Here is a 27580-nt window from a genome sequence, read left to right on the forward strand (position 1 = left end):
ATTAAGTTTGGATGGATTGCTATGAATTCTTTTCTTCTTTTTTTTTAAATACTGAAAACTCACTCTGATTTATTGTGCGCATTCAGGTTTTATTCAATGTCTAGTAATAATTGCGCAGAAGAAGATTGATTTGTTGAAAAACTACCATTGAGCACTGAACAAAATCTCTTTTCTTGCTAAATTTCACTCTGCCGGTGTTTGAGTTATTTAAAGTTGAACTGTCTTACTTGAATGGGAATAAAAAAGAAAGTTATAAAAGAGATATGTCACAACAGGAGGTCTACCGATGGTGGTTGAGTGTTTGCAAATTCTTACCACGTTTATTCCAGTGGATAGTTTTAAATTGTTGGTTTAAAGATTTAAAAATCAGATTCATGCGGTTAAATGGACGACATGCCGCCGCTGTGTGTCACTGTGAGGGGAGTTTTCATACTGGGCTCTAATTATGAGATCCTAAAGCTGCCTAATTGACCCACTAAATTATATATTTCAGCCTTTATGTCCTGAAATTGAAGAAGTGGCCATATATCTCAAGAAAGTCATTTGAGATCCTGTCACTGTCCTTTAGATCACTAATTATTTCATGTCAAAGATGCCAAAATTAAGTTTATTGGACCATCATGGACCCACACCTGCTAAGCTGTGTGACAGACTTCTGCTCTTCGTGAAGAAAGATTGATTCCTCATCTAATGATTTAAATGCTAAGGAAAATTACTGTATTTTCCAGCTGACCTCTTGTTAAGTGTTTGAAGATGAGCCATTTGAGGATGACGCAGTGTACTGTATTAATTATCAAGAATGTAAAACTTTCAAGGAAGTGAAAAGCATCAATAGGCAAACAACAAAGCTTATCCTCTTCTCCCCAGTAGTCTGTTTATTATGATGTTGTGTATAATGGGGCCTGTGTCTCGTCCTCTTTGGCTTCCCAGCAGAAATGGCACAATCACAATGCTGATAATAGAATGAAAAGGGAACATTCGAAACAAATAATCTCAAGACTCAGACATTTGATTAAATATGCTGCAACATGGGTCCCTTATGCTTATAAATGTCTGTTAAGTCACTATCGCTGAAAGAGGTGACACTGTGTTGATTGAGCCTATAGCAGAATGATGACGTATTACAACATACACTTAAATATATACTTATATATTTGCAGAAATTAAAACTGGTTGTCCATGATGACATTCCCGGACAAATAATGCTGTTCTACAGTTGTTCTCTGTTGTATAAGCACAACAAATGGATCCCACACAATTTTGCACACTATTAAAAACAAGACGGCAGACTGCTAAACTCAAACAAAATTCCATTGTTTACACTCAAATATAGTTCCTAAATCAACCAGGACTGAAATATCTAGGATGCCACTTTAAATCCTTCTACTGTATGTTGATGAGCCATCAGTCACCTCAGTCAAACTGCAGCAGTGGTATCCAGATATTTTACTTAAATAAAAGAAGCATTACCATCATGTTAAAAAACCTATTACAAGTTTAAAATACTGCATAACTATTGCTGAAGAAAAAGTACCAAAGTATTATTATCAAAATATGCTTAAAGTACCAAAAGTAGCTTAACCTATACAATGTATTCGCTATTTTTCATTTTGTATTAATAATCTAAATCTGCACTTAAATAGTTACTAAATGTAGTTAAGTAAAAACTACAATATTTGCCTCCGAAATGTAGCGGAGAAGAAGTATTGAGTAGCATTAATTGAAAATACTTGAGTAAAGTACAAGTACCTCACTGGGGATTGATCCATTGCATACATAAACAATCAATAAAACGGTACAAAAAATAGTTTATTTAAGTTTAGTTCATTTTCCTGATCTGTTTATTACAAAATAAACACTTTCTTTTAACCTTGAGCTATTCTATAGTAACATTTTGAATACTTATATAACTAATATGTGTGATTTTGTCGTGTGGAATTTTTATTTTTATTTTATTGTATTTTGGGTTTCTGGCAGCTATGTACTTTTTTAAATCGACAAAATTATCCGTCAGACTTAAACTAAATCTGTGCTAAAAAAAGAATAGTGTACATGTGTGGGTAAGAACAAAAAAGAATGCATAGAATTTGAGCATGCATTAACCAAAATGAACCTAGACTCCAGAGTTATTAACACATGATACATCATGTTGTGTGCCCTACATGAATGAAATTTGTTTAAATAATAACAATACTGTTGAATGGAAAGACAAGTCTCTATTCAGTAGAAGCTCACAAATTCCCCAGAATTCGCACACACTAACACACTGCATATTTCATCACATCATCAACGTGACTGAGCTCTCTGCAGGCTGTTTGATGTGTGTGTGATATCTGTAATCAGAGTGTTAGATCTGCGCAGTGGAAGCATGTACAGCTGCTGTGTTCATGCTGCTGCCAGCTTCAACTGACCTGCACAGATACATTGATCCAACGGTAGGTTTAAGAGAAAGATCCAGCAACTCGCTCTCTGTCCGCTGCAGGGTGGAGGTCAAAGGTTACTCTGAGAGATCCCTTGCATCTTGTGATGTTATTTTGTTCCCTGGCTCTGCTGTTTGGCCTGAAACAAGGCAGCTTTCAGGCCCAGTACTGTTGACGTTGGTCTATTTCTCCTGAGTAATATTGAAAGTGAAAGAGTAATTGTGTATTTTTCTCTGTGACTTCTCTTTCTCTAAAAGCTTCAACTAAGACCATAACTGCTTTAGAAAAATTATAATAGATGTATTTAATTTCTTTGTTTATTGTCTGTCTTTACCTGAGGTTGTAGCACTTGTTAATGGCTGGAGTCATAGTTTCTCTTTCCAGTGAATGTGGGGCGGTGGCTTCCTGGAACAGCTGGTTAGAGATAATTTATTTTGGACTGAGCTGAATAGAGACCGTTTGTGATTTCATGTGGATCAGGCAGTTGATTGCTTTTAACTTATCTTAAAACAGTTATCCACAGTTGGGACTGAATATTATACGTTATTGAGAAATGTAATCAATAAATGTTGTTGAAAGTTCACAAAGTTGTAAAAATGTGGAAAATCTTTGTCACAAAGATTATGATAAGAAAATAATTTATTGTAGAGTTTTCCTGTAAACAAAGCTCCTGTTCACATCCAGTGTCACTCACCAAAATGCATTACGAAGCACAAAACCTTTACAAAGCAGAATTATTATTTTTTTATGTTGAACCTTGCACTACATCTTGATGACATGCTAGTGATTACTCTTCTTCCCTGATGATGGTGCCATGCTTTGTTTCTCTGCTCGTTTTTCCACCTGTAAGACGGTGGGAAAGTGTGAAACCACTTGTCACCGTCATGCATGTATCCTTGTGCATGAGAACAAACAAAAAGGAGATCAACTTGCAAAACCATTTGCTCTAGAGTGCTACTACTTGTCAAAACTCCACAGGGAGCCTTAATGCATTCAAGTTAATGATGCCTTATATGTCTACACCAGAGTTGTTTTCATGGCATAGTGGAAAATCCCTAAACAACTGCATTCATGACCTCATGTGGAGAATTAACATTTTACAGAAAAAAAAAAAAAAGAAAATGTTTTTGAGAATGTCTTGCCGGTGCTTGGTCTTAACGAGACAAAGTAGATATTGGGGACGAACAACTTCAATATTTCTATCCAATGCAATATTACATGAAAACGGCGAAATGTTTGCACCCATCTCTGGGCTCTGCTCCTATTCGTCCAGCGCCGCACCACGTGGTCAGGCAGTCACGCGCTTTCCAGCAACCCGTCAGGAAGAAGAAAAACAAAACAAACCCGAGATATAGCTGTAACAGCGTGCGGACTCCATTGGAAAGAGGGTCCTGTTTTCCCAACGGGAGGACATACACGAGGTCCAAAACCAAGCGAGACGCATGCATGTGCGTCCTGAAAGTGAGTAGGGGCCTCGATTGATCCGTTTTGGGGGTTTCTCTGCTGGACGGAGGATGTGTGTGTCCTCCGCGGCAGAGCATTAGCCCGTGAAGCTAACGGTAGGTTGTTGTTTTGTATCGGGCTTCAGCTGGGATGAGGAAGGGGGCGGGCGGAGGCCATACTGACTGAGAGCTGCGGGTGAAAGGGAAACGGGATCCGTCGGTCCCGAATATAAAAATATTATAAAATAAAAAAACACAGTTTGTGGTAAAAACACTCACCGTGTTTCTTAGTGTGTACTGCAGTTTATCCAGCTCCTGCAGGAAGTGTTACGGTGTAGAAATGTAGTGATGATCTGAGAGACATTTCCGTTTCTTCGCGCTAAACCTGCACAGATATTGTGTCCCGTTGGTTTTGTTGATGTGTCATTAGCTGGTTGCTTTGTCCCAAAAGTGAGGTTACATGTCCCTGTCGGGGTGAGGATGTTTAAAACCTCCACTTATTGGAAGAAGATTGGCTTCTCTACTTTTAAACTGTCCAAAGCATGCTGCACCTTCTTACAACAGACTTACCTCTATTTGACCTGTCATTGTTTTAATGCGTTAAGAAGAACCTCATTTAATCTAATTTAAGTGTGTTTAAGGTGAGAGGACTTGGTGTGCCAGTGAAATATGCGACACTGACTTTTTGAAGGCAGCCCCGTGCTCTCTGTAGGTACACGCCCCCCAACAAGACACTCTGCTGCTGCGAGAAAGCTCGACACAGATACACATTTACATGCGATGTAAGTCAAATAATGCATCCGAATCAGACTTCTGTTTACACCCAGGATGTGTGTTAAGTAACGATGTGTCTGTGGAGATAGATTATAATGGATTTCCACCTCAACAACCCGCTGTATAGTTTAATTACAACCGATTTCGGTTAATACATGTTTGATCTGGTGTCTCCTCTTAAGTTTAAATACAAACAAATGTCACGGTTTGCTGCAAAACCTTATGTTGTGTTCAGGTGTCGTGTTGGGGGGTAGATTTGACATTAAATGTATTTTAAAATATATCTAACTAGGCCACGGGCTTATAGGCCTCCAACTTGTTTATCTTCTGCCTCAACCTAGATTGAAACGGGCTCTTTAGTAGGTAGCAGTTTCCGGGATTGACAGTCGTAGCGGCCATTCCCGCACGTCAGAAGGCGGGACGTCATTTCGGCTCGACCAATAGGATTGAAGGATTTGGTGGGTGTTGGCGCAACGCGTTAGATTGAGGTTTGTTTTGCTTTGCTGAGGATCTGTGATGAGTGCAGAGACTGGCGTGATGCTGGTGACATCCATGGATTCATTGGCGTTGATGAAAGGTAATTTGTAATTGATACCCGCCTGTTCGATGGGGATAATGCTGATGTTGGATGGTGATAATGATGATGGTGATAATGAGGATTTATTTTTAGATGTAGACGTTTGTGCACTATGACTGTGCTTCTTCAAAGCAAGTGAATCCATCACAAAGAGATGTAGAGATGTCATTTTTTGTTTTTAAGACATTGAGTTAAAGAATATTAATATTTTCATTACTATGTACTACTGTTTCATACCGTTTTCTGTAGTGTTTTGTGTTTTTATACTGGAATTGTAGGTGTAAATATATGGTTTTGTGAAACTGCAAAGCTCAGTGTGCATTCATCAGCAGTTGCAGTGTCTGTAGAGCTGGTCATTTTTAAAATTGCTTTTGTAACAAGCATTTGTAGCCTACAACATAAGCATCACATGCATCAAATTCAGGGTATTTTTAAAAGTCCCTTTTAGTATTTAATTGTTCTATTGTTCTTAACTTATTATCGTAATTAACTTGTGCTTGTGTGGTTATAGCAGAGGATCCCAAACAGAGATAGCAAAAAGAACCATGTTGAATCTTATTGAAATAACATGACCAAGAATATGATCTGTGTGTTCCTGTTTGCAAATATTTCTCATTCTCATTCAAAGTTAAATGCCCAAACATTTTTAAACACAAGGCTCTCCTTCTATATTGATGGTGAACTTGAGATCAAGATAGACTTCCTCATAAACTTTGTCATTTTGATTCAACTGACTTGGTTGCTAGTTGAGCATCACCAGCAGAGCTTTTCTTGTACTTTCAACTTCAGTGTTCTTGTGTCATGTAACTTGTTAGCAGAAGACATTGGTTGAAATGTGTGTGAGAGTCGGAGAGGAGACTGCTGGTGTTGACAGAGTTTGTTGTGTTGGAGTATAGTAAGCGTAGATAGTGTTATATAAATTATGCTCAATGTCATGGCAGAATATTGAGCTAATATTTGACAATGTGGATGTGATACGATGTTAGAAGTCTCCAAGTCAGAAACACAAAAACAAATAAACCGGATCTAACGAAAGATAATGAAAAATGTTTTATATTTCTGTAGGGTCCTTTCCATAATGTCGTCAGCTAAACAACAATCTGAGCCTGTCAGTGGTAAAACAACAAGCCCTTTTAGTGGACATACATAGACATTGAGAAGTTGCCCCGAGCGTTTACATCTACTGCTTGGCATCAGCCGTCTGCAGCATTCTTTCTTGCTCAACACTGGACCAATTACAAAAAATGTTGTTGCCATTTGTCACTTATACACAAGAACATGGTGAAATAGGATCCAGGTTAGAGATACCGAAGTTACCCTTTACATGTACTTAACGCTGTATCGTTCCAAAATTAATCTGATTAATTTACCTTGTTAACAGCATGCATATTGACCTGTCGTAGCAGGAAAAGTACAGGGGAGGCTAAAAACGTAACCATGGCTCAGTTTAAGAAATGATTGCAATGCAGCACAGCAACTAACAATGGTATTAGTTACACCTGTGTTTGATACGTCAATCAACAGTTTTTCCTCTGGTCATGTGTGCTCCCATTGCAATAGCTGTGTGACACCCCAAGGGGGGGCACCCCTCAACTGGCTTACAGTAATTCTCCTCTAGCTGTGTTGTTGTGTTACAGAGCTGCTGTGGATAAGACCCAGACATCTGTAGTAAAGAATACCTATCAGTTGTGACATATACTTGATGATTGTTTCTCAGTGCTGAACCCATACTCATACTCATTGGTCTGAGCTGTAGAAGGTAGTAAAATTGAGGTAATAGATGAGCCAAAATATTTACAAGTAAGACAAACAAATTAAATAACCCATCAAAATTTGTTTAGCATGTGTCTTTTAAATGCTCACCAGGATTACCCTGAATAGCCACATAGCAGCAATGAATTTGCTCCCTTAAGAGATGTTAATAGTGCAGAACTCTGGTGCAAGGGCTGTTCAGTGAACTGTAGAAGGAATTTGCACTGGTAGTGCACCTTGTTGACTGAGTGGGCCGGTCTCTCTAACCATGAGTTTTAACCATAAACCCATCTTGTGTTATCTGTTTAAGATAGATATCTTATCTGTCAATACGCAAGTGATACATTGTCACTGTTATTGATTTGCTAGTCCTACTGTCACCTACCTGGTTATACCACCGTCAAATAGGAAATTGCCATATGAGTGAAATGCTAAAAGTCCCAAACTTTATGCACAACTGGCTGTTGTTGAGCATCCATATTTTGTGTTTTGCAGCGATGTACAAACACATTAAAGAGTGTTGGATTAATTTCCTCACATGGTGTTCAGAGCTTCTCTCACATTAAGCAAATAGTCTGGCATCTCCTGCTTCTTATCCGGTAAGGAATCAGGGACCGACTGGTATCCGTGGGTAACTCATTCCAGATAAGACACTGCTGATTGGCCTACTTGGATCACGTCCAATGTTGTGAGGCGGAGAATGTGAGCTGTTTGCATGATAGTGCTGCAACGAGCACAGTCACCACAATCCTCCTCTTTTTGTTCAGACCTGAGCTAACAGAGACGGGTCGTTTGTTGATATGTAATATAATATGAATATTTATTTTTATTTTAACTCGATAAATGACAACAAATTAATTAAAAACATTTTTTTAATTATTACTTTTGCATTAAACTTTTTTCCACACTTGATTAATTAATTAATTAATTAATTAACAGAGTTTTAGTTAATTAATTAATTAATCCAGAAATTTGGAATGGTAAAAAACATTTTTTTTTCTTCAGCTATCAGATAATACTGCAACCCCAGCTGATGCTGCAAAGAAGACAGCGCTGTTGTCCAAGTCCATTTTGAGATCGTAAGCAGCAGCTTGTGCGAACTTGACATCGACACAGGAAACGGTGCATCTGTAGAGAGACTGCATCATAACCCCACATGTCAGAGTAAGTTGTCAAGAACATAGTACATTTTCTAAATTGTGTAAGAAGACATTTGATATATCCAACATGTGAGCTGCAACAGTTGAGAATGATAAAGCCATCGTGCATCATAACAGCATAATCAAAGTCAATCAAATTACGGAGAGTGAGGGTAGTGTTCTGTTACCTTGACTGGATGGTTTAAAGCCGGCCCTTGTTTCAGACTCAACTAAAACTCTCTGTCTCTATGCAGTTCTGAGATGTAAGCATGATGCTGCAAAATTCTGTCTTGTTGAGCAATTTCTATCTTCTTCAGTTTATTTATTTCTTTAGTGAACATTTCTGTTTCTGTGTATAAAATAGATTTTTCTGTTTGCCATTGAAAGGAAAAAAGGAAATCTTGTAAAGTTGGCTGGTAGAAAATCTGAAAATTTGAATCCTGACCTAAGCCCACTGTTGAGACTGTTGTGACTCTGAACCAAGCAAATTCCCTAAGTATAAGGGCTAAAAGAAAATATATAATGCTGGCAGGTTTCATCACAGAACTAAGTCTGACCAAAGCCGGAGAGAGGCATTCAGCTTGAGTGTTTTGGGGCCTGTCAGGCTCTGTCATAAATATCCGACTCTACATCACAGCCTGTGTCAGCTACTGAGCAGCGGGTTGGATTATATTTAATTCTGCTACTGAAAAATATTCAGTGCAGCTTTGCCTGGAGAGGTGAGCAGCGTTGTGACTTGTTTTCTGCATGTTTGTACACACACAGGCTTTCTGTTTCTTTCTGTGAGAGCAAAGAGTCTGGATCAATGCTGCTGCAGTTACTGTTGTGTACAGGCCATATGCTTCCTCATTCTGCTTCTGCTGCAAGTGACACCAGACACAGGTGTACTAGAAGGAAGCACATATTTTGATTATGATCACGATTCATATGTAAGAGGCTGAGCTTCCAAATATACTGTTTGTTATTAAAAGAATGTACATGTATATTTATGTCTTTAGACTTGTGTGCTTGCATGTTGTTTTGATTTTTACAAATGTGTTTCTTTGACATTAATTGTTGTACTCGGTAGTGTTGTATTGATGTGGTTTCTTTTCCACTTCCTGTCTCTATGCAAAGTACTGTGAACACACAGAGACAGAGCTCTGGGGTGTGAAGTTCATTTTAGTCAGTCAGCACCCTGTGAGAGGAAGTGATGTCGTCCCCCTGGCCTCAGAGGAATGGGATTGATGCACGATTGTGTGTCAGCTGTTCACTGCAGGGGTCAGGTCTCCATGCAGATTTTAATTTATTTGCTATGCAAAAGCAGCAAAGGGCCCAAAGATGAGTCAGTAGGTGGTGCAGGAAAGTGAGAGACTGCAAACAAGCAGAGAATAAGGGGAGGGTGGAATTTGATTATTGAAAATGAGGGTACGGTTAAACTTAATGAACACAAAGCAAATCAGATGCCCTCTGAACCAATGTTGGGGCTGTTGGGTACTTTCCGAACAATATTGGAGGCAGGGATTTGAGTACACACTGAATTTCTTATTCTTCTAAGAAGCTTACTCTCGCAACAACTTCCAGCTGCTACTGGGTAGGCGGAGAGCTGCTGTGCACTTTGCTAATGGACTTGCTGGTTCAGTGTGTTGGTTAGACGAAGGGACAATAAATAAAGAGAAACCTGCAAGTCTTTTTAAATGCAGACATATATTTACAGATTCTTTCAATACCAGACACCTATGTAACAAGAACCTTTACTATGAACACTCTGTTTTTTTAACTTCATGTCAGAGTTGAAACCATCAGTCAATTAATCAATTAGTCCATCAACAGGACAATAATCTGCATCTATTTTGTAATCATAAAATTCATTACCTAATTATAACGTCATTATTGTGAATATTTGATGCTGTTTTATATAATTTAAAACTGAATATCTTTTGGGTTTTGGACAAAACAGTTGAAGATGTGAACTTTAGGCTCTGCCAAACATTTCTACCATTATTTTGGACATTTTATAGACCAAATGATTAATTAATTATTTGATAGAGCAGTCATCATATTACTCAGTTACTCACGTAACACTTAAGTGAACGGTAGACTTACATTCTACGCATCCACGCACACAACAGGTGACTACTTAGATAAAGTCCCTTCACAGCGACTGACTGGGGAGACTGTCTGCTGCATGGCAAAGAGGATTTCTGGAGCCTGCCTGGTCTGGCTTTATCATAGTGATTAATTAAATCATTAACGAGTGCACTGCAAGAGCCTTATTACACTCTCTGTTTGTTAGAAGTCCTGTTTTAAGACCAAATTACTTCTATCTTTGACTGCATTATCATGGTAGTTAAATGTGATTTTACAGACATATGAAATGTCTTTTGCTCTGGGACAAATTTGCAGCAAGGCTAAGCTGCAGCGATTTATCTTTTACAATGATGTCTCCATTTTTGAAGTGATTTTTATTGGTAAGTTTTTGGGCTCTTAATATTTTACAATTTGATTCCCAAAAGTTATGGTTGAGTTATGCTCATACACTTCAAATCTTCAATTCAAAACATTGGCTTTACTTTTAAGACCTGGAGGTTGCCGCCTGGTTGCTGCTCGATCACGACTAGTTTGTATGACGTGTTGTTCGACCATGTTGGAAGGCAAAAGTGTTTATAGTTTTTAAGATTGGCCAGATTCAAAGCATAAGTATAAAGCTGGACGCCATGGAGAGGGGGGCAGTGCTGATTTAATATGAGGATAATGTTGCACATTTTTAGATAGTCTCTCCTGGAAGGTCATTCATAATGTTGCTCTAAGTTGTACCCATAAAAAGGGAAACATATAATCTTGTTGAGAACTACTTTCTCTCCTCCACTCAGCCGACCAATCACATTGCGATATTGGGTCCAAATGTCTGATTGCTGGTTTTGGAAAGTTACTGAAATGGTTGGACACAGCTCCCTCAATCAAGGGGTTCCCGAAACAAACCGACAAGCAGTTCTGATGGAGTACACTGGCAGCTTTAACCTGCCCTGGCTGTTAGTAGTGTAGCATTGGTTACCTTGATAATCTACACTGTTTAAAAGTGAGCGTGCCCCTTAGTCAAGCCCAAAGATAGCTGGCTATCCACTAATTTAGCTCCATCATACAGGCCTCTCAACAAAATTTAGGTCATGTCTGTGAAAGCGGAAGTGGACAAGAGGGGTAGGGGAGGAAAGAGGAGATTTCGATAGACTTGCGTGGCCCAGTGCATTGTTGACTTTAGGTCTAGCTCTAGAGATTAGACAGAAGGCCCAGCCTCCCATCCAGCAGTTATCAGTAAACAGAGGGAATCCCGAAGGCAACAGTTCTGCATTTTCAGAAGCACTGGGACAGTTTTTCCCCATGATGTGTTCCTTTAAAGATACAGAGGCTTTTTATGTGACAAAGTAAAGCCTGGCTTTAGGCAAGGGTATTTTCAAAACCTTAAGTAGTTACAGTTTCATTCACACTGTACTAAAGTGACGTGTTGCAACCTAGCAATGGAAATCTGCTCCTGATTTCACACTTTTTGGACCTGCAGTGTGAGACCACTTTAAGAGAGGATGGGATGTACCCCTCCATTATGAAATATTACCTGTTTATACACTTATTTATGCAGCTGCATGGTTAGATAACACAAGCACCAGAGAGGGTAGCGTGCTGCATGGCTGGCACTGAATAAAAGGACATTGATGATAAATAGTGGCAATAAAATGTTTGATGAAAAGGTTTCTAAATCTAAATTTACAACAACAAAATGCTGATGTCAGCCAGCTAGCTATTAGAGCTTGTTTTGCAGCCACACAAACATCATTTCCTGTTTGACTTTCTTTTCTCCGCATTGTGCATCTAAATTTCACCTTCCCAATTCTGGTCTGCCACACCAGAAGACCTGACTAACAATTGAAAATGGATTATTATATCCTCGACAATCATATCAACTACAGAGAAGGCAAACTAAATGCATATTTCCCTATCTGCAAACCACAAGAGACAAACTGGTTGTCTGTTTTGCTACTGCTATTTACTTACAATTCTGGTATCAATAGCTCTCACGGTACATTTCAAAAGAGGCAAAACAACTCTCCATATAAATAACATTGTAAATGATGGTGGGTTAAATAAACTGTATGGATATATTGATTTTAAGTCTGTATGCCTCTTGTGGTTTAGTGGGAAACAAACAAACTCAGCAGCAGTGGTTAAAATGTACTTGCATGAAACTGGTGGCTTATTTTTTGGTTTTGTCTCTATTTATTCTTATTCTTCTGCTCTGTGCACTCTCTGTTTTTTTACCACAGACCTGAAGCATACGGAGAACCACACCAGACCACAACAGATCAGACCAGACCAGGTTGAGCCTAAATATTGACACCATCCCTCTCCCCTTACCCCTCACCCTCAGCCTTGCAGGCTGCATCCACCAGATCGTCTCTTTTAAGCAGTAATTTATTGCTGCAGATAGGACAACCTCGGACCACTGGGACTGCACAGGAGACCCAGAGGTTCCCCTAGCTAGAGCTGTTTGCTGTGCCCTGCAATGCCTCAGGTGAGTGGGACAACAGAGGGAGGGCACACTGGTAGACGGGGTTCCACCTGCACAAAAAAAGTGATATGAAAAAAGATAAATTTTGGTGATAATGACTTCTACTACTGTTGGTTCACCATTTTTCATTCCTGTTGTGTTGCAGCCTAGCGTCAGTGGGATGGAACCTCCATTTGCTGACGCCTTTCAGAACTACTCCTTTGCTGACCAGGCCCTCACCAGCACTGAGCTGCTCGCCACCAGCTCTGACCCAGATTTCATGTATGAACTTGTAAGTGGTTTCGCACAAACACACTATCAAACACACACAAACAAACCAGCAATAGCCTTTAATTGCGAAACACCTGCAGAAAATATAGTCAGATTATCAAAGAGTTAGCTCAGATTTTTCTGCGTCGTTATTCTCCAATAATAATATAAACAATTTTATGCAATAAATATGGACATATTTTGAGTTACTTTGTCAGCTGGTCAGTTTTAAATATTTCAAGGTGGAATAGTAAAGCAGAAAAATGCAACAGTGAGATGTTTGATGAAGAGCTGCGGATTCTTTACGTGGTTGGCAAGATTCAGCACACATTTAACACTTCATCAAGTTAAACAGCTATCTTCTACCTGGCCATGTAGTATAGTGGAAAAACACTCCCACCGTGTCAGTGCGTCTTGAGTGGTCACAGTTGCTCACGGCTTGGCACGACTATACCCACCCGTATCAAAAAACAATATTAGGTTACATGTTACACAGCACAAGCTACCAACAAACAGCAGAGAGAATTTTAATTCACAGGACAGTAAGTGGAACACTGATGTTTTGTTTTTGTTAATTCCCTTGTATATGTAAGTAGAGTTTCAGACATTAACAGAAGAAAGCCAGACTTCCAAGTAAATTCAAATTCACACTGGAAAAACTGTAAATAAATGCGTGCATGTAGTCAGCTTGGCTGCCAGACTAACATTCAAAACAGAGAGGCCTGTGCCTAATTGTTTAGCGGCAGTGTGCCAATTGCCAGGCTCACAGGTGGGTGATGTGAGACAGCTCACCTGACACAACTCACGTTGGCAGCCACAGGTGTCTACCTCAATTTACCGTCCACTGTAGTCCAAACAATAGTGATTAACTGCTACACTCTCAATTTCTTGCACCATAGTAACACATTAATGTGGTAAATGAGTGTAGGATGATAGGTCATCTTCTTCAACCCTCCAGTTAGTTTTCACTGTGGACAGATATGGTTTCTGCAAACTCTTTTAGTGTATGTAAAATATTTTGTTATGATCTTCTCTTTCTCTCTCCTGTAAAGACAGTGAAGGATCTGATATTGATTTGCCTCATCCTGGTTAAATTCATACACTTCTGACAGAAAAACTAATTAGAATTCATAGACATTCACCTCCTAGGCTAATGAATATATATATTTGCCAAACTGTGCAATGGTTGTGTTGATAGTAAAATGAAAAAACTTAAATATAAAATTAAAACTTTGGCATAGTTTTAACATACTGTGATCACCGGGGCAATTTAACTGTGCAGTTATAGTAGATAATATATATATACAGCGGGTAAAATAAGTATTGAACACGTCACCATTTTTCTCAGTAAATATATTTCTAAAGGTGCTATTGACATGAAATTTTCACCAGATGTCAGTAACAAACCAAGTAATCCATACATACAAAGAAAACCAAACAAATAAGTTCAGAAATTAAGTTATGTGTAATAAAATGGAATGACACAGGGAAAAAGTATAGCACCTTTAGAAATATATTTACTGAGGAAAAAAAGTGAAGTGTTCAATAATTATTTTACCTGCTGTATATATATTCCTGGAAAATCAATTGAGAAACTGTTAATTGTTACAATCACCAGGTGAGAAGGACTGTTATTTGCTCAAACTTGACAAATTAATATACTTTATCACATTGATGCATAATTATTACAAAAATGTAATCTGGTATACTGCCACTCTCAAAAAAAATTCATGCACAATCCTTCGCAAATTAATTTTTATGCCAGTAATTGCAAAATTCGCGTGGAAAGAAATTCCCTTTTACTCTTTTGACTGTGATATTTTTATTAGTATGTACCGTAATATTAGTTTGCAGTAATCAGTTCTTGGCTTGTGATCTTAAATGTCTTTGCAAGTTAACAAAATCCTTTGAATACAATGGATCTGTTACAACAAAAAGTAAACTAAATAGAATGAGAAATAGACCGTCTTCTAACCTCCATTTTTCCTCGTTTCTGCAGGACAGAGACATAACCCACCGGCAGAGCCCCTGTCGGGACAGCATCATGGGGGACGGAGGCAAGGAAGTGGAGGGCTGTGTGGATCAGCTCATGGGTCTGAACGAGTGTGAGACAGTCTGCAGCAGCTCAGCGTTTGAACAGTGGGACTCCTACTGGGAAGATGTCACCAGGTACTGAATCATTTATTTATGTGCTGTGGCTTATTATAGCAAGAAAATAAGACATAAAAACATATTGATGAATCTAATGGAACTCAAATGGCATGTTAAAAGTGGCTTACATTGCCAGTAATTTTGCTTAACATTACCTACCTATTGTGCTCTAACCAGCATGGTATTGAATAGTAACCGTACAGGAGGTCTTATTTAGGGTCCACAAGATTTGTCTGTTTTTAATTGGCAGCAAATAACTTTGAGAAAGAATCGCCTGCTCACATGAGCCACTTAAAGTTGACCGGTTGAAACCAGTCGGTTTTGAAGCTATTGAAAGAAACCTCTTTGATTTTGTTGTGATGTTTTTAATCCCATGAAAAGACCAAAACTAACAATCAATTAATCCTATTAAGAAGGGCTGTCTTGTGTAAGCCTTAAATACTTATTCCTCTGTGCCATAGAGCTCCATCATTATCCAAAAACTATTGATATTCATCTTTGACCGCTGCACTGGGTCACATGTTCCTTCATTATGATCAACATGGTTACTGTAGATTATTTTGAGCCTCACCATCGTGCTGCTGTAAATATTCACTATTTACATACCAAATGTGTAGTAATGTGCAGCTGAAAATACACAAAAGCACTTTTTTCACCTGCTCCAGTAACATTTAAAGAAAAACGAATGTTGAAAAACAGTTTCTTCCCTGTCTGAGAGTCACGGGGACAATCTGTACCCCACAGTTGAGTACTTTTTTACGTAGAGGTTCCCTGCGTCATAAGGCTCAGGATGTCGGGATTTTATCTTTTTAGAAAGTCAAGGAGAGGTCAGTCTATGAATCTGTGAATGTTATGCGTTAGGACAGGTGCCTAAAGCTTTTTATAGCATCAGAGTTCACAATCACTGACCGGTAAACGTTGAGGCAGGTCATCTTTGTTTGACACAGACAGAGGATGATTTCGAGGCAGATACCGGTATTCCTCGAAGGGAGGGGCTGGTTTAAGAGGCCAGTAAACAACAAAGCTACTGGCTGACGCAGTCTCCTGAGATCTCAGGTGCTGCTTTGTCTGTCTTGCACCTATCCTGTTGCTTTGCTGCCAAAATAGTTTGTGTACTTGCTCCTCTGATGGAGAGTGTCAGCTAAGGGCAGACAACATTTTCTAAAGACTAAAGACGATTAAAACGGAGGTGGAATAGTGCTGGCTGTGGCAGGGTTGGTGGGAATCTTCTGCTAACAGGGTTGATTGAGGTCATGTTTCAGTGGAACAGAGGAAAGTTCTGTATCTTTTTGGCTAATGAGTGGGTCCATCTTTTACTACCTCGACTGTTCAGATTAGGCCCACAATGCTGTTTGGTAGCTCAAATGTCTAATGGAGCGTGTTTCTGGGTCAGTAGAAGTCATATTCTCTCTCTGAGCTCTGAGGCACTGTGGTTTTACAAAACATTAGTTTTCTTAACCTTGATCTATTTGTATGTTGTGGTACTGGTAGGAACAAGTTTGATTATCTCCAGGTTACATGGCGATATGAATTGAGGCACAGTTGCATCTTTTAGGATTGACATCTTTCAACTTTTCACTTATCCCAATCATGGAGCCATTGCAGTTCGAAATCGTGCAAAAGATATGTTTATATCTGCCCGGGCTGCTGCTAACAATTATTTTTATTATTAATCTCTCAAATACTTTATCCATGAATAGATTACTTTAGAAATTTCTGAAAAAGTAATATAAACTGTTTTCTAGAGTCAAAGGTGACATCTTTCAATGTTTTGTTTGGTCCAAATATATTAGCTTAACAATGATTATAAACATTTTGTTGGTGATGTTCAGGCCTTATTTCCTACATATTTGAATGAAACACAGCCGATAGTTACATTTTAAAGCTTGTTTACAATGAAAGCTTTGACTGTTGATACTACTGCATGTCTCTGTGTCTGGCAGATACACACGGCTGGCCAGCTGCGACATCTGGGGCACCAAAGAGGTAGATTTCCTTGGATTAGATGATTTCTCTAGTCCCTACCAGGACGAGGAAGTGATTGGAAGAACCCCGACTCTGGCTCAGCTCAACAGCGAGGATTCGATGCCTGTGTGTGAGGCGCTCTACCCCCCTGCTGACCTGATGCTGTCTGCCCCTCAGCCGGCCCTGCCTCCCGGTCACAGTAGGAGAGTCCTGGTCCCTGGCTCTGCACGGCCCTCCCTGAGCTCCACATCCTCTTCCCGTCCTTCCCGCAGCTTTCTCCCAGACTTCCCTGAAACCTCAAAAAAAGCCACCCGACCCGTCCCCTCCAGTACTGAGACTATGGCCAAGACCCAGAATCTCCTCAGTCTCACGCAGGACTACGGCCAAGCAGAAACCAAGACCCTAGGGCGAGGAACCAAGATGGCAGCCCCGACTTCTTACGGCACTGACTTTGTGCGGAAGGCTAAAGTCCGTGTGAGCGCTGTGCATAGAACTCAGCCCAACACGCCCTCCCAGATGGATTTTGAGAAATCAGATCCACCTCTACCTGTCTCCCAGCCACAAGACGAGAATGCCTGCACTTCAGCGAGCAACACCTTGGTGGTAATTCCTGTTGCTGCAGCCAGTAGCTCTGCCAGCCTGACGAGCTTTGAGAGGCGGGCAGGGGGGACAGGAAAGGAGACACTTGTTGGCTGGTCTGCCACCGTGCCTCTGCTGGTGGAGGCGAGCCAGGCCATGGAGGGCAGCACCTCTGAGCTGGGCAGCACCGACGATTGTGTGGCAGGGGCTAGCGGCGGTCCAGATGTCGAGGGCACGGAGAAGAGCAAGGAGGAGGAGCACAACTACTCTCTCTTCCTGACCCGCAACAGGCTGGCCGGCAGAGCCCACTCCCAGCTTGAAGAGGAGGAGGAGGAGGAGGAGGAAGAGGAGGAAGAGGAAGAGGAGGAAGACGAGGAAGATGCGGAGGAGGAGGAAGGCGAGGGGCTTGAGGTGGATGACGAAGACCACGATGAGGGTTTTGGCAGCGAGCACGAGCTGTCTGAGAATGAGGAGGATGAGGATGAGGAGGAGGAGGAGGATGAAGACTACGAAGCCGACAAGGATGACGACATGAGTGATGCCTTCTCAGAGCCAGGTAAAAGCCTGTCATCGTCATGCTTCTGGTTGTGTGTCACCAATCAATGGCTTGCCATTATTTGAGAAATTTGTTGGTTATTTCTTAAATTATTACCTTTCTGTCTTTATTTTACCCCTAATTTTCTTTCTCTGTCTTTTTTTTGCTCTGATTTCCTCTCCACTCTCCTGTCTTGTTTTCACCAGGCTGTGACATGGAGCTAATGGATGACATAAAAGGCCTGACAGCAGGAGTCTCCAGCCGGAAGAGAGGCAAGCGTCGCTACTTCTGGGAGTACAGCGAGCAGCTCACCCCCTCCAAACAGGAACGTATGCTTAAGCCGTCTGAGTGGGACAGACACACGCTGCCTAGCAACCTGTACCAGAAGAACGGGCCTCTCCATGGTATACATACATATACACACACACGTACATACAGTGTGTGTATGTATATATATATATATATATATATATATATATATATTATTACACAAGCGCGCACTGTGGGATGTAAGCCTTGCTTGTGATGTTTAGTCAAAAGCTTTCTGAGAATCTTCCAATGCATTTCTTTTCACCAGCTCTATCACACATCACTGCATAAAACGTGTCTAATACGCCTTTAAGTGGGGACTGCAGTACTGAGTCTCTCAGTGGGACTGTGACGGTTTGGACTTACACAACAGCAGCTGTGCACAGCATGTAGCAGTAATACTATAGTTTAAGTGATCACATGTTGTATTCTTAATTTGTCACAGCTGCAAAGCACTTTTATTGCATTTATTTTATCCTTTTGTTTGAATTCCTGAATCTATCTAAGTTAGCAGTGGTTTTGGAAAGAAAAAACACTGAAAATAAATCATTCCTAATGGGTGGCAGTCAAACACACACTCAATGACCGTTTTCTTTATAACTGAACCTGCTGGGTTCACACTGGATGTGGAAGTAAATTGTTGCGTAAGCAGTAACCTGGCTGTTCACACTAAAAGCTCATTTCTCTGTGCCAGTCATCAAGCAAACCCACTCTCGTTTCTATAGAGCTAATCTCTGTCTCACTGTCTGTCTGCCTTTGAGTGTGTGTCTGCTCGTTGCACTCGCTCTCTTTTTAGGCACAACTATCAAATATATTGTATAAGTTCAGAATTTAAAAAACACAATCACAAACAGCAGTGACATTAGGCTATTCTAATAAACAAAGTGAATGGATTTAAAGATTCGGGAGGGGAATCGGGGGAACTGAAACTCTGGGAGAATAGCATGGAGAGAGGGATGTCAAAAGCTTTAGATGCATTATTGTATAATTTATCAGAATGAGATCATTTATAATATATTTTTTTTATCTTTAATAGTAGATAACATTGCGTTTTCTTGCTTGATCTGTCGCGGCACGCATAGAAAATATATCAGCCACTGACACTATTGCTGGAGGTCAGTAGCCGGCCCTGTGCAAACACCCGAATTGTTTTTTAGAGAGACTGTAGGTGTACCCAACTGTGACTGAATGAGTGAATGACAGCAATAAAATGTCTAAATGCTCTAAAATATATTTAGTGAAAAGTGAAAAAGTATTTCTTCCACCTAAGCACTTCAAAATGAAGAGGAGTTTTGGCTGATAGAGGTGCAAACAAAAGTTTCATGAATATTATATTTTTCAGTCACAAATTATTTAACATAGAACAAATAATATTAACTTGGTAAACAATACGAAGCCAAGTAAAAAGAGCTGTCATACATACTCGTGTGCTTCATGACTGCTGCAACATTGAAATGGATGTGAGAGTCATCTTTAATGCCTCCTATCATTGGTTGTCATGAAGGAAAGTATATGCTGAAGAAATCTCGCCGCACCGACGTGGAAGACCTGACTCCCAATCCACGCAAGCTGCTGCAGATCGGCACCGAGCTCCGTAAACTGAACAAGGTGATCAGCGACTTGACGCCCGTCAGTGAACTGCCGCTGACCGCACGACCACGGTCACGCAAGGAGAAGAACAAGCTGGCATCCAGGTAACACATGCACGCATGTACTGTATGTAAAAACAAGAGTAGGACGAACCTTCTTTTAAAATCACACTGACCTCCACAGTATATTAGTTTTAAAAGGTTTTATTGCTTAGACCGTGAGTCTAGTTTTGAGTTCAGTTGTACCTAGGAAGTTTATTTGGGAGAATCATGTCATGTTTCCCAATGACTACTATTCTCTAAAAAGAGCTCTCTCCTGTTATGCGTAAGTAAACTCATCTCTTTTTTATCGTAGAGCTTGTCGTTTAAAAAAGAAGGCCCAGTATGAAGCAAACAAGGTGAAGCTCTGGGGACTCAGCACGGAGTACGGTACGTTGCTTACGACACAGTTTTTACACACAAGTTAATCAACCTCTGCATTCATTATTTTTATACCTTGATAAAGCTCTTTGTCAAATGTACTACTCTTAATCCACCTGTATCTACTTTAAGGCTTTGTCACATTCAAAATTGTTAAAAATGACCTAAAAGTGGTGCTGCCACCAACTGTTCCTTAGTGTGTTAACTTTGGTCCATGCTTGTTTGTGTGCTCCACCATTTGCCCTCCTGTAGATCGGCTGCTCTTCGTGATCAATGCCATCAAGGAGGAGATAGTTGCCCGAGTGGAGGACTCTTCTCCCCGTCCAACCAACATGGCTGACACTCTGGAGAATCTCATCCAGGAGACACTTGGTAAGAATTGAATAGGAGTACGACAGCTGACAGACTTAACAGGCAGTAACTTGGAAAATATGAATTACACACATTAAATGTACTTCAAATTACATTAAATTTAAATTACTATTACCATAATGAAATTCAAACACTGGAAGGTTAACAGCTCTTTATTTGAAGATTCAAAGATTAAAGAACAAAGAATAAAATATACATTACAGTCATTTAGCAGACACTTTTATCCAAAGCGACTTACAGTCAGTAGTATATTACATATCATTCACCCATTCACACACTGATGACAGGCTACCATGCAAGGTGCCACCATCAGACTAACTAACATTCATCATCCAGTCCACACCGATGGCAAGCCTTCGGGAGCAACTTGGGGTTAAGTGTCTTGCCCAAGGACACATCGACTGCCGAAGCCGGGTATCGAACCACCGACCCTCTGATTGGAGAGCTACCTTGCTCTCCACTACGCCACAGCCGCCCATATACCATACATACTTTAATGGAAGGCATTTCTTTACTATGTATTTGAGTTGATTAAAATATGTTGTATACAGAAAAAAAGGTTTGTAAAAAGAATTGCTGTCAGACATTAAATAATTACAAAACTCTCTGTTTTTGATAATGAAATATGGGTTAAATTATGATGTGACGATATCATTCAGGATTGGAAAAAACATAATCTTAAAAGAGCAAAATTAAACTTTTATGTAAGTGGTAAAGAAAAGCTAGTATGCTACAATCTACATGATTGGAAAAAAATCAAATGATGAGAAATAATATAGCTAAAGTAAGACCCCATTAACTCAATCACTATTGATCCTTATTATATTATAAAGACAACCAGGGGATAATACGGCGAAAATGTATGCATTTTACAAGAATATCAAAGAGCCCTTTCTGAAAAAGTAAAATTCTCTGGAGAAAATGTTATGGATACATGTATATGTATATGTATACTGTAACTGCTGTTTTTGGACACAAGATAGTTACATAAACAAGGTGTTTAACATCTCTGAATGTGTGTTCATGTGTCTTACTGCAGTGGCACCACCTGTTGCTGGGCAGACTTCAGATTTTGTCAACAAGATCTTGGAGAACACAGGACGGGGTGATCCAACCGGCGGGCTGGTCGGCCTGCGAGTCCCAACCTCCAAAATCTAGACAAACTGCGGTCCACTGAGAGGAGTGGTATTACCACCGTGCGGTCCCATTGTAACTATGCTCCCCTCTGCATGCCCCCTCCAGCCCAGAGTACATACACATTGTTAGTCACACAAACACACATACCACTCCCTGTGTGTATGTATGTGTGTTTGTTTAAGCCATGCACCTGTATGGCATACACCCTAGCTTACTGTCTATGCACACTGTGTGCAGAGTCAGTGTGTCACTGTCTCCCAACCCATTGTCAGCATCTGTTGGGAAAAGCGCCTCTTAAAGCAAGTGATGGTTAGGTGTATAGCTAATAGCACGTCCGAAATCCACTGGTGACTATTAGATGTGTTTAACATAGTGTTGTGTAGGGTCGGTTTTGTCGGAGGTCTGCCTCCGGGGCGGACACAGAGACAGTCACACGAGTGTAACCACTGGAATACTTTCACACAGTTTATTTGAGGTTGTAATGATAGAGGAATAATTGTTACACATCAGACACCATCAAAGGCTGGAAAAAGTTCCGGTTATCATTTCCTAGAAGAGTCTCACCTTACATGGCAACACAAAATGAACCCACTCCAATAAAAAGTACTTTGACGAAAACAGCTGTGGTTGCCAAGACGGCTACAGAGTGAAAAAAAGAAGAGTGCTCCGAGGCGTTTTGGGGTGGCAGGAAGTATTTTGTATTGAAGGCCTGAATATGTTCATGCCATCCCCTGTTTGCCAATCAAGTCAGCTGGTGTTAAAATATAGGAGTTCACTTTTAGCTAAATAAAGCTGGAAACAAAAAAGCAATAGAAGCTTAAAGTCAAAATTAGACTTTAAAGATTAAGCGACAGCCATCCTGCTGGGCTGAAGTTTGTGGAAAGCAGGAGGAAGCTTAATGCCTCATTTTGACTACGTTAACTTAAAACAGCAGGAGGTGGTTGACCATGTGGAGAGGAAGTGCATGTAGTTTGGTGCTTTTGGCCTTGTGCTGGTTATAACTGGACTAGGTGAAACGGGCATTTTGCCAGAATGGGAGCAGACTGTGAGGAAGATGATGGTGGTGATGGAGGTGATAAAGATGACAAACAGTGATCCATCTCCTCTAGGAAACTGTACATAAAAGTGTCTCCCAGTGAAAAACGGCACTGGCTCCCCTTTTTGTACAGTAGAGATGACCAGGTGTGCTCATACTAGTGTTTGATCAGAGTTCTATTCATTGTGCCTTGTGTATGTATGTGTGTGTTTCTGTAAGTCTGAGTGAGTGCATGAGAGGAGCTGAACGAGACGATGTGATTGGTCATAACTCCCTGAGGTCCAGCCAAGGAGAGGACAGCTTTACAATGAGGGAGATTGGTAGCGAATGCGAGGAGGGAGACAACTGTGTGTTTTGTTGTGTATTTCAGTTGTAAAGAGATATTCTGAATGTACAAAATTTAAGTGGAAGCTCTTGTTGCGTCATGCCACAGAGTCTGTGTATATAGGAGGGCTCTGCAATGGATTACTTTTGTGTTTTGGTACTCTGTCTTTAGGGATGGGGGGTGGGGTTAACAGATATTTTTGTTTAGAGTTACAAAAAAATATTTGCACACTATATTTTGATTGTTTTTTGTACCAAAGACACATGCAACGAAATGGCGACCAGCCAGTTAAAGTAAGGTTTTGCACAGCTTACCTGACGCCGTATTGAATGTAAGAAATGTGGGAAGGTCAGGGAACTTCATAGAACTGTGAAATTAGCTTGGGTCCAATTCTGTACAGAAAAGGAACATTCAGTCATTTTTTTAAGAATTTGAAAATGATCTCCATCTGTGGGCTTCTCCTGTAGATGTGTTGCAGCAAGCACTTCATTCCTGAACTTTTTCCTCCCTCCACATGCTAATTGTTTTTGTGGCGCTATCTAGGACAAAAACCAAGAGCGCTAGTAGATAAGCTATGTTACATTTTTCTTTGTCAAAATGTCACCAACAATAACCAAAATGTTTTGTTCCTGGTGTCACTTGTTGGATTTCTGTATCTAGATGAGGTCTAGTCCATCAACAAAATATTAACTGAATTGTGTTTTAAAGTACTGTATATAGAAACATTAATTCTATATCTATCAATGGTGAAATGCCACTTTTCATGACAATTGATTCATTTTTAAGCATGACACATTTCTAAATCCTATCCTATCCACCGAGAAAGTAAAAAAAAAAGAAAAAACACAAAAAAAGTGTATTGTTATATTTTTGTACTTTAGCTGCCTGCTATCTTTCCTGTTGGGTTGGAAGTAGCCCTGTTAGTGGAAAGAAGGCAATGGGGAGGAAAAGAGGAGAAGGTCTTAAAGAGTAGCCAGTTGGTCTGATAGTTTGATATTTAAACTGGCACCTGACCCTTTTGGTATCATTTACTGGCTGAGGGATTTACAGAGAATCAGGACTGGATTTATTTGAAACAATGCAGCAAAGCCATGGTCTAGTTTGAGTGGTCTACAAAGAGAATGGGGGCATGCTGTCCTTAGCAAAGACAGTGGCATGTCCAGGAAAGAAAGAAACTCAGAGGACAACAGTGTGGAGATGTGAAGGCAGTTGCTGTATGAAAGACAAAGAAATTTTAGTGTTTCCCAGATTGATCTGGATTCAGCACTGTGCATTGTGATACCAATTATCACACATATTCCCTCTTTGACCATGAAATCGGTTGAATTTTGCATTTCCTGGGACTGGCTTTGCTGCCTTTGAGGTTGCATTGCTGATATATTTCTGCCTGGCCTTACCTTCGGTCCTCAGCTCACATCCTTCCTGACCAGTTGCAGAGAATAACTTTCTTCACCAAAACACGCAGTTACAATATTCAGGCCACAGATTGGTAGCATGTCCAACTTTTTGAAATGCATGATGCCCGTGTGCTTTCCTTCCTGCTGCCTCCTAAGAGGAAATGCAGCCATTCCCAGGAATTTCAAAATTCAACGAGAGTTCTCTCTGTTAGCAGGCGAATACAACAAAAAATATATGTTTGACAAGGCTGAATTCAGGTTAGTTTGAAGTAAAGAAATAACTCCTTCACAGAATGAACTCTGATGTATGGTGTTGGCGATGCAGCGCTGTGGTCTCTCTATATTCTGTGATTGAATAACAGCTAGTGCTGCATATATATATTTTTTACTGATTTCTGTTCCGTCTAAAAAGGGAGAAATGGTGCTTTTTTCTGAAACTAAAATGATGAGTATCCATGATTCTTATTTGACTACTCAGTGCTAGTTGTAGCCTAATGACTTGCTCTCCCCTACCGTCCATAGCTATTTTCTTAGTAGTGATTCCTTTTTTGTAAATAGACTATAAGTTGATATGTACCTTCTAAATGTTAGATATGTGTATAGAGTACTCTATCTTATATGTTTGAAAAACAAAAGCACTTTGTCCAAAAAAGGAAAAAAAAAACAACAAAAAGAAAGCATTTTTTTCTTCCATTTGCTGCTAAAAAGGCCTGGTGTGAATGCTGCAAGTGTACTTTGATGACTACTTGCGAGGATAGGTCTATTACCTGACTTGGCTAGGTCTATAAACTAGCAGGGAATAGGTGTACGGCCTGACAAGGGTTAGGTCAACATGTTTCTGGAGCCATGTAATGATATAAGATGCTGTATGAGCATGTATCATTGCTTGGCTTTGGGAAGCCCAGATAGGATAGATCTATTCCCTGGTCAAGAACCGTGTGGATAATGTGTTTGTGGTCTTAAAAAAAAATAGAGGGTTTTGATTCCAGGGCCCCTACAATGATCCTGACCCCCTTGGCGTCATGATTAATTTGCCTTCAGTAGAGGTTTCCTATGGAAAAATTGATTCTGCTTTGGCTTCCTCTTCAGGGTGATGTACAGTATAGACACATTTCTCCAGAGAGCTATATTGTTATCATTTGTAAACTGATTTCTACTTGTGACTTAATGAGGAGGGGGTTTAGCCCAGGGTGGCCAGGAAGAGCCCGTTTGAAAGATGCTGATCCGGGCCGCCTTGGGGGAAGTTACTATATCACTGTACTGTATGGCAAGCCAGTTACAAATGGAGACTCAATCCGGACACTTATTGCCTTTTTGAACTTTTCACTTACACACAAAACAAAAATAATAACTTGGCAGACATGTCAGTTGCCAAGGGTTGTGCCTGAGGTTTATGACATAGTCCTGCCAATATATTGTCAACAACAACAACAACAACAACAACAACAACAACAAAACTGTTCAGCCTGATTTGCTCAAAACAACCTTGACTGAAGTAGCAGACGTGGTGAAATAAGTCTTAAAAAATGGCTTCAAAAATTTGAACTCCTTGTGCTCAGTTATATCTTTTGGGGCAACATTTGAAGCAATTTTTAACTACAATTTTGCCCAGGTCTGATGGGGGGTCAACGGTGGTTGAATAGCCGCTAGTTGGCCATTGACCAGCTGAGCAGAGTGTGTGTGTGTGTGTGTGTTTTGTAGACGATCACGAAGCTGATTCAAGATAGAGTCCTCACAGGTTTTTACATTTAACATGATAGGTGCAAGCTGTGCAACTTTACATTTAGACCAGGAGACTCTGTGGCATTTTAACAGTCAAGGAAATGAGTGAAAATCCTCGCCAGTAAAACTATTCCTTATTCTTTTTATTTCTGATGATATAAATCCTATACAGTCAACTATTAAGCTAATAGAGTGTGTAACCTTGTGCTCCTCTTGTCCAATAAAAGCTTAAGTGGATCCATAAAGCTCTTCTTCAGCAAATCAGGGTAATATCGTTCTTCTATCTGACATATGTGATGACGTATAAAATCTAAAGAAAATATATTTATGTATTCCAATTATTGTCGCCATTCTTTACTCTGTACAAAATATTTTGTGTGTGTGTGTGTGTGTTATGAACTGTCAATGTCAATCAATATAGTGCAATGCTCGCTACACAAACTGAAAAAAGGCCAACAGACTTGCCACAATAATTCACAAAGTTCTCCGCTTTCTCCAGATCGGTATTCAAACATACACAACCTGCAACATTTTCCTTTCACAAAAGATTTGACCGCCGTAATCAAACTGGGGTTTGTCACATGGTGCTGATAACATTTCCAAGAAATCGTCCGAAAATGATTATCCACTCACAAGGATAACAGGTGATTCATGTTCTCAATAACTGTCATCAGACCAGACTTCCCCTCCTGATCATTTGCATTGAACTGTCACTGTTGGACCAATCAGAAGAATATTGTTACCCTGAACAACAGCAGAATGGTGATTTCTGTATTATTGAGCTGTATGGTTGTTATTGTTAGGTATACCATTATTTCTTATGTAAAAGTCAGACTCCTTGATTTGATACCATTGCCCAAAGTCACAGAGGATCTTTATTCCCTCTGAGAGGTGCAAAACATTCACGAGAACTTCAAATAAATGCATATTTTTTGGTGTATAAGGACATTGCTTTTGCTGATTTAACTTCTAGGGGGAATTTCCTTCTAATGTTAATATATTGGCGTTATGTATTCATGAACAATCTCAAGAGGAAATATTTGGTGATGCTTTATTTTATTATTTCTGTAATTTCAGAATAATTTCAAAAAAGTTTCAAATAGTTCATTGATACACTTACAATTAATAATTTCTAGTTTTAGTCAGTGCA

General features: G+C 39.9%; 1 protein-coding gene across 4 annotated transcripts; it reads left to right on the forward strand.

The window, feature by feature from the left end:
- The first annotated feature begins 3566 nt into the window (after positions 1–3566).
- On the forward strand, positions 3567–27459 carry crebrf (creb3 regulatory factor). Of its 4 annotated transcripts, XM_054626188.1 has the most exons (11): positions 3567–3881; positions 7971–8129; positions 12400–12647; positions 12790–12915; positions 14893–15062; positions 16988–18144; positions 18330–18527; positions 19937–20126; positions 20377–20450; positions 20694–20813; positions 21853–27459. In XM_054626188.1, the coding sequence occupies exons 3-11, from the start codon at positions 12639–12641 to the stop codon at positions 21969–21971; spliced, it is 2163 nt and encodes a 720-aa protein (XP_054482163.1). In that variant the 5' UTR covers positions 3567–3881; positions 7971–8129; positions 12400–12638; the 3' UTR covers positions 21972–27459. The 4 variants fall into 4 exon arrangements, with proteins under 4 accessions (XP_054482163.1, XP_054482162.1, XP_054482165.1 ...); XM_054626187.1 differs by lacking the exon at positions 7971–8129; XM_054626190.1 differs by lacking the exons at positions 7971–8129; positions 21853–27459 and adding an exon at positions 21150–21757.
- The last annotated feature ends 121 nt before the right edge of the window (positions 27460–27580 follow it).

This window comes from Anoplopoma fimbria, chromosome 24 (assembly GCF_027596085.1).
Source record: "Anoplopoma fimbria isolate UVic2021 breed Golden Eagle Sablefish chromosome 24, Afim_UVic_2022, whole genome shotgun sequence".
NCBI classification, from domain to species: Eukaryota; Metazoa; Chordata; class Actinopteri; order Perciformes; family Anoplopomatidae; genus Anoplopoma; species Anoplopoma fimbria.

Bases quoted from the DNA above. Each gene is read 5' to 3' on its own strand.
- crebrf (XM_054626188.1), top strand. The intron at 18,145-18,329 runs GTAAAAGCCTGT...TGTTTTCACCAG, and splicing joins TGATGCCTTCTCAGAGCCAG to GCTGTGACATGGAGCTAATG. The intron at 18,528-19,936 runs GTATACATACAT...GTTGTCATGAAG, and splicing joins GAAGAACGGGCCTCTCCATG to GAAAGTATATGCTGAAGAAA.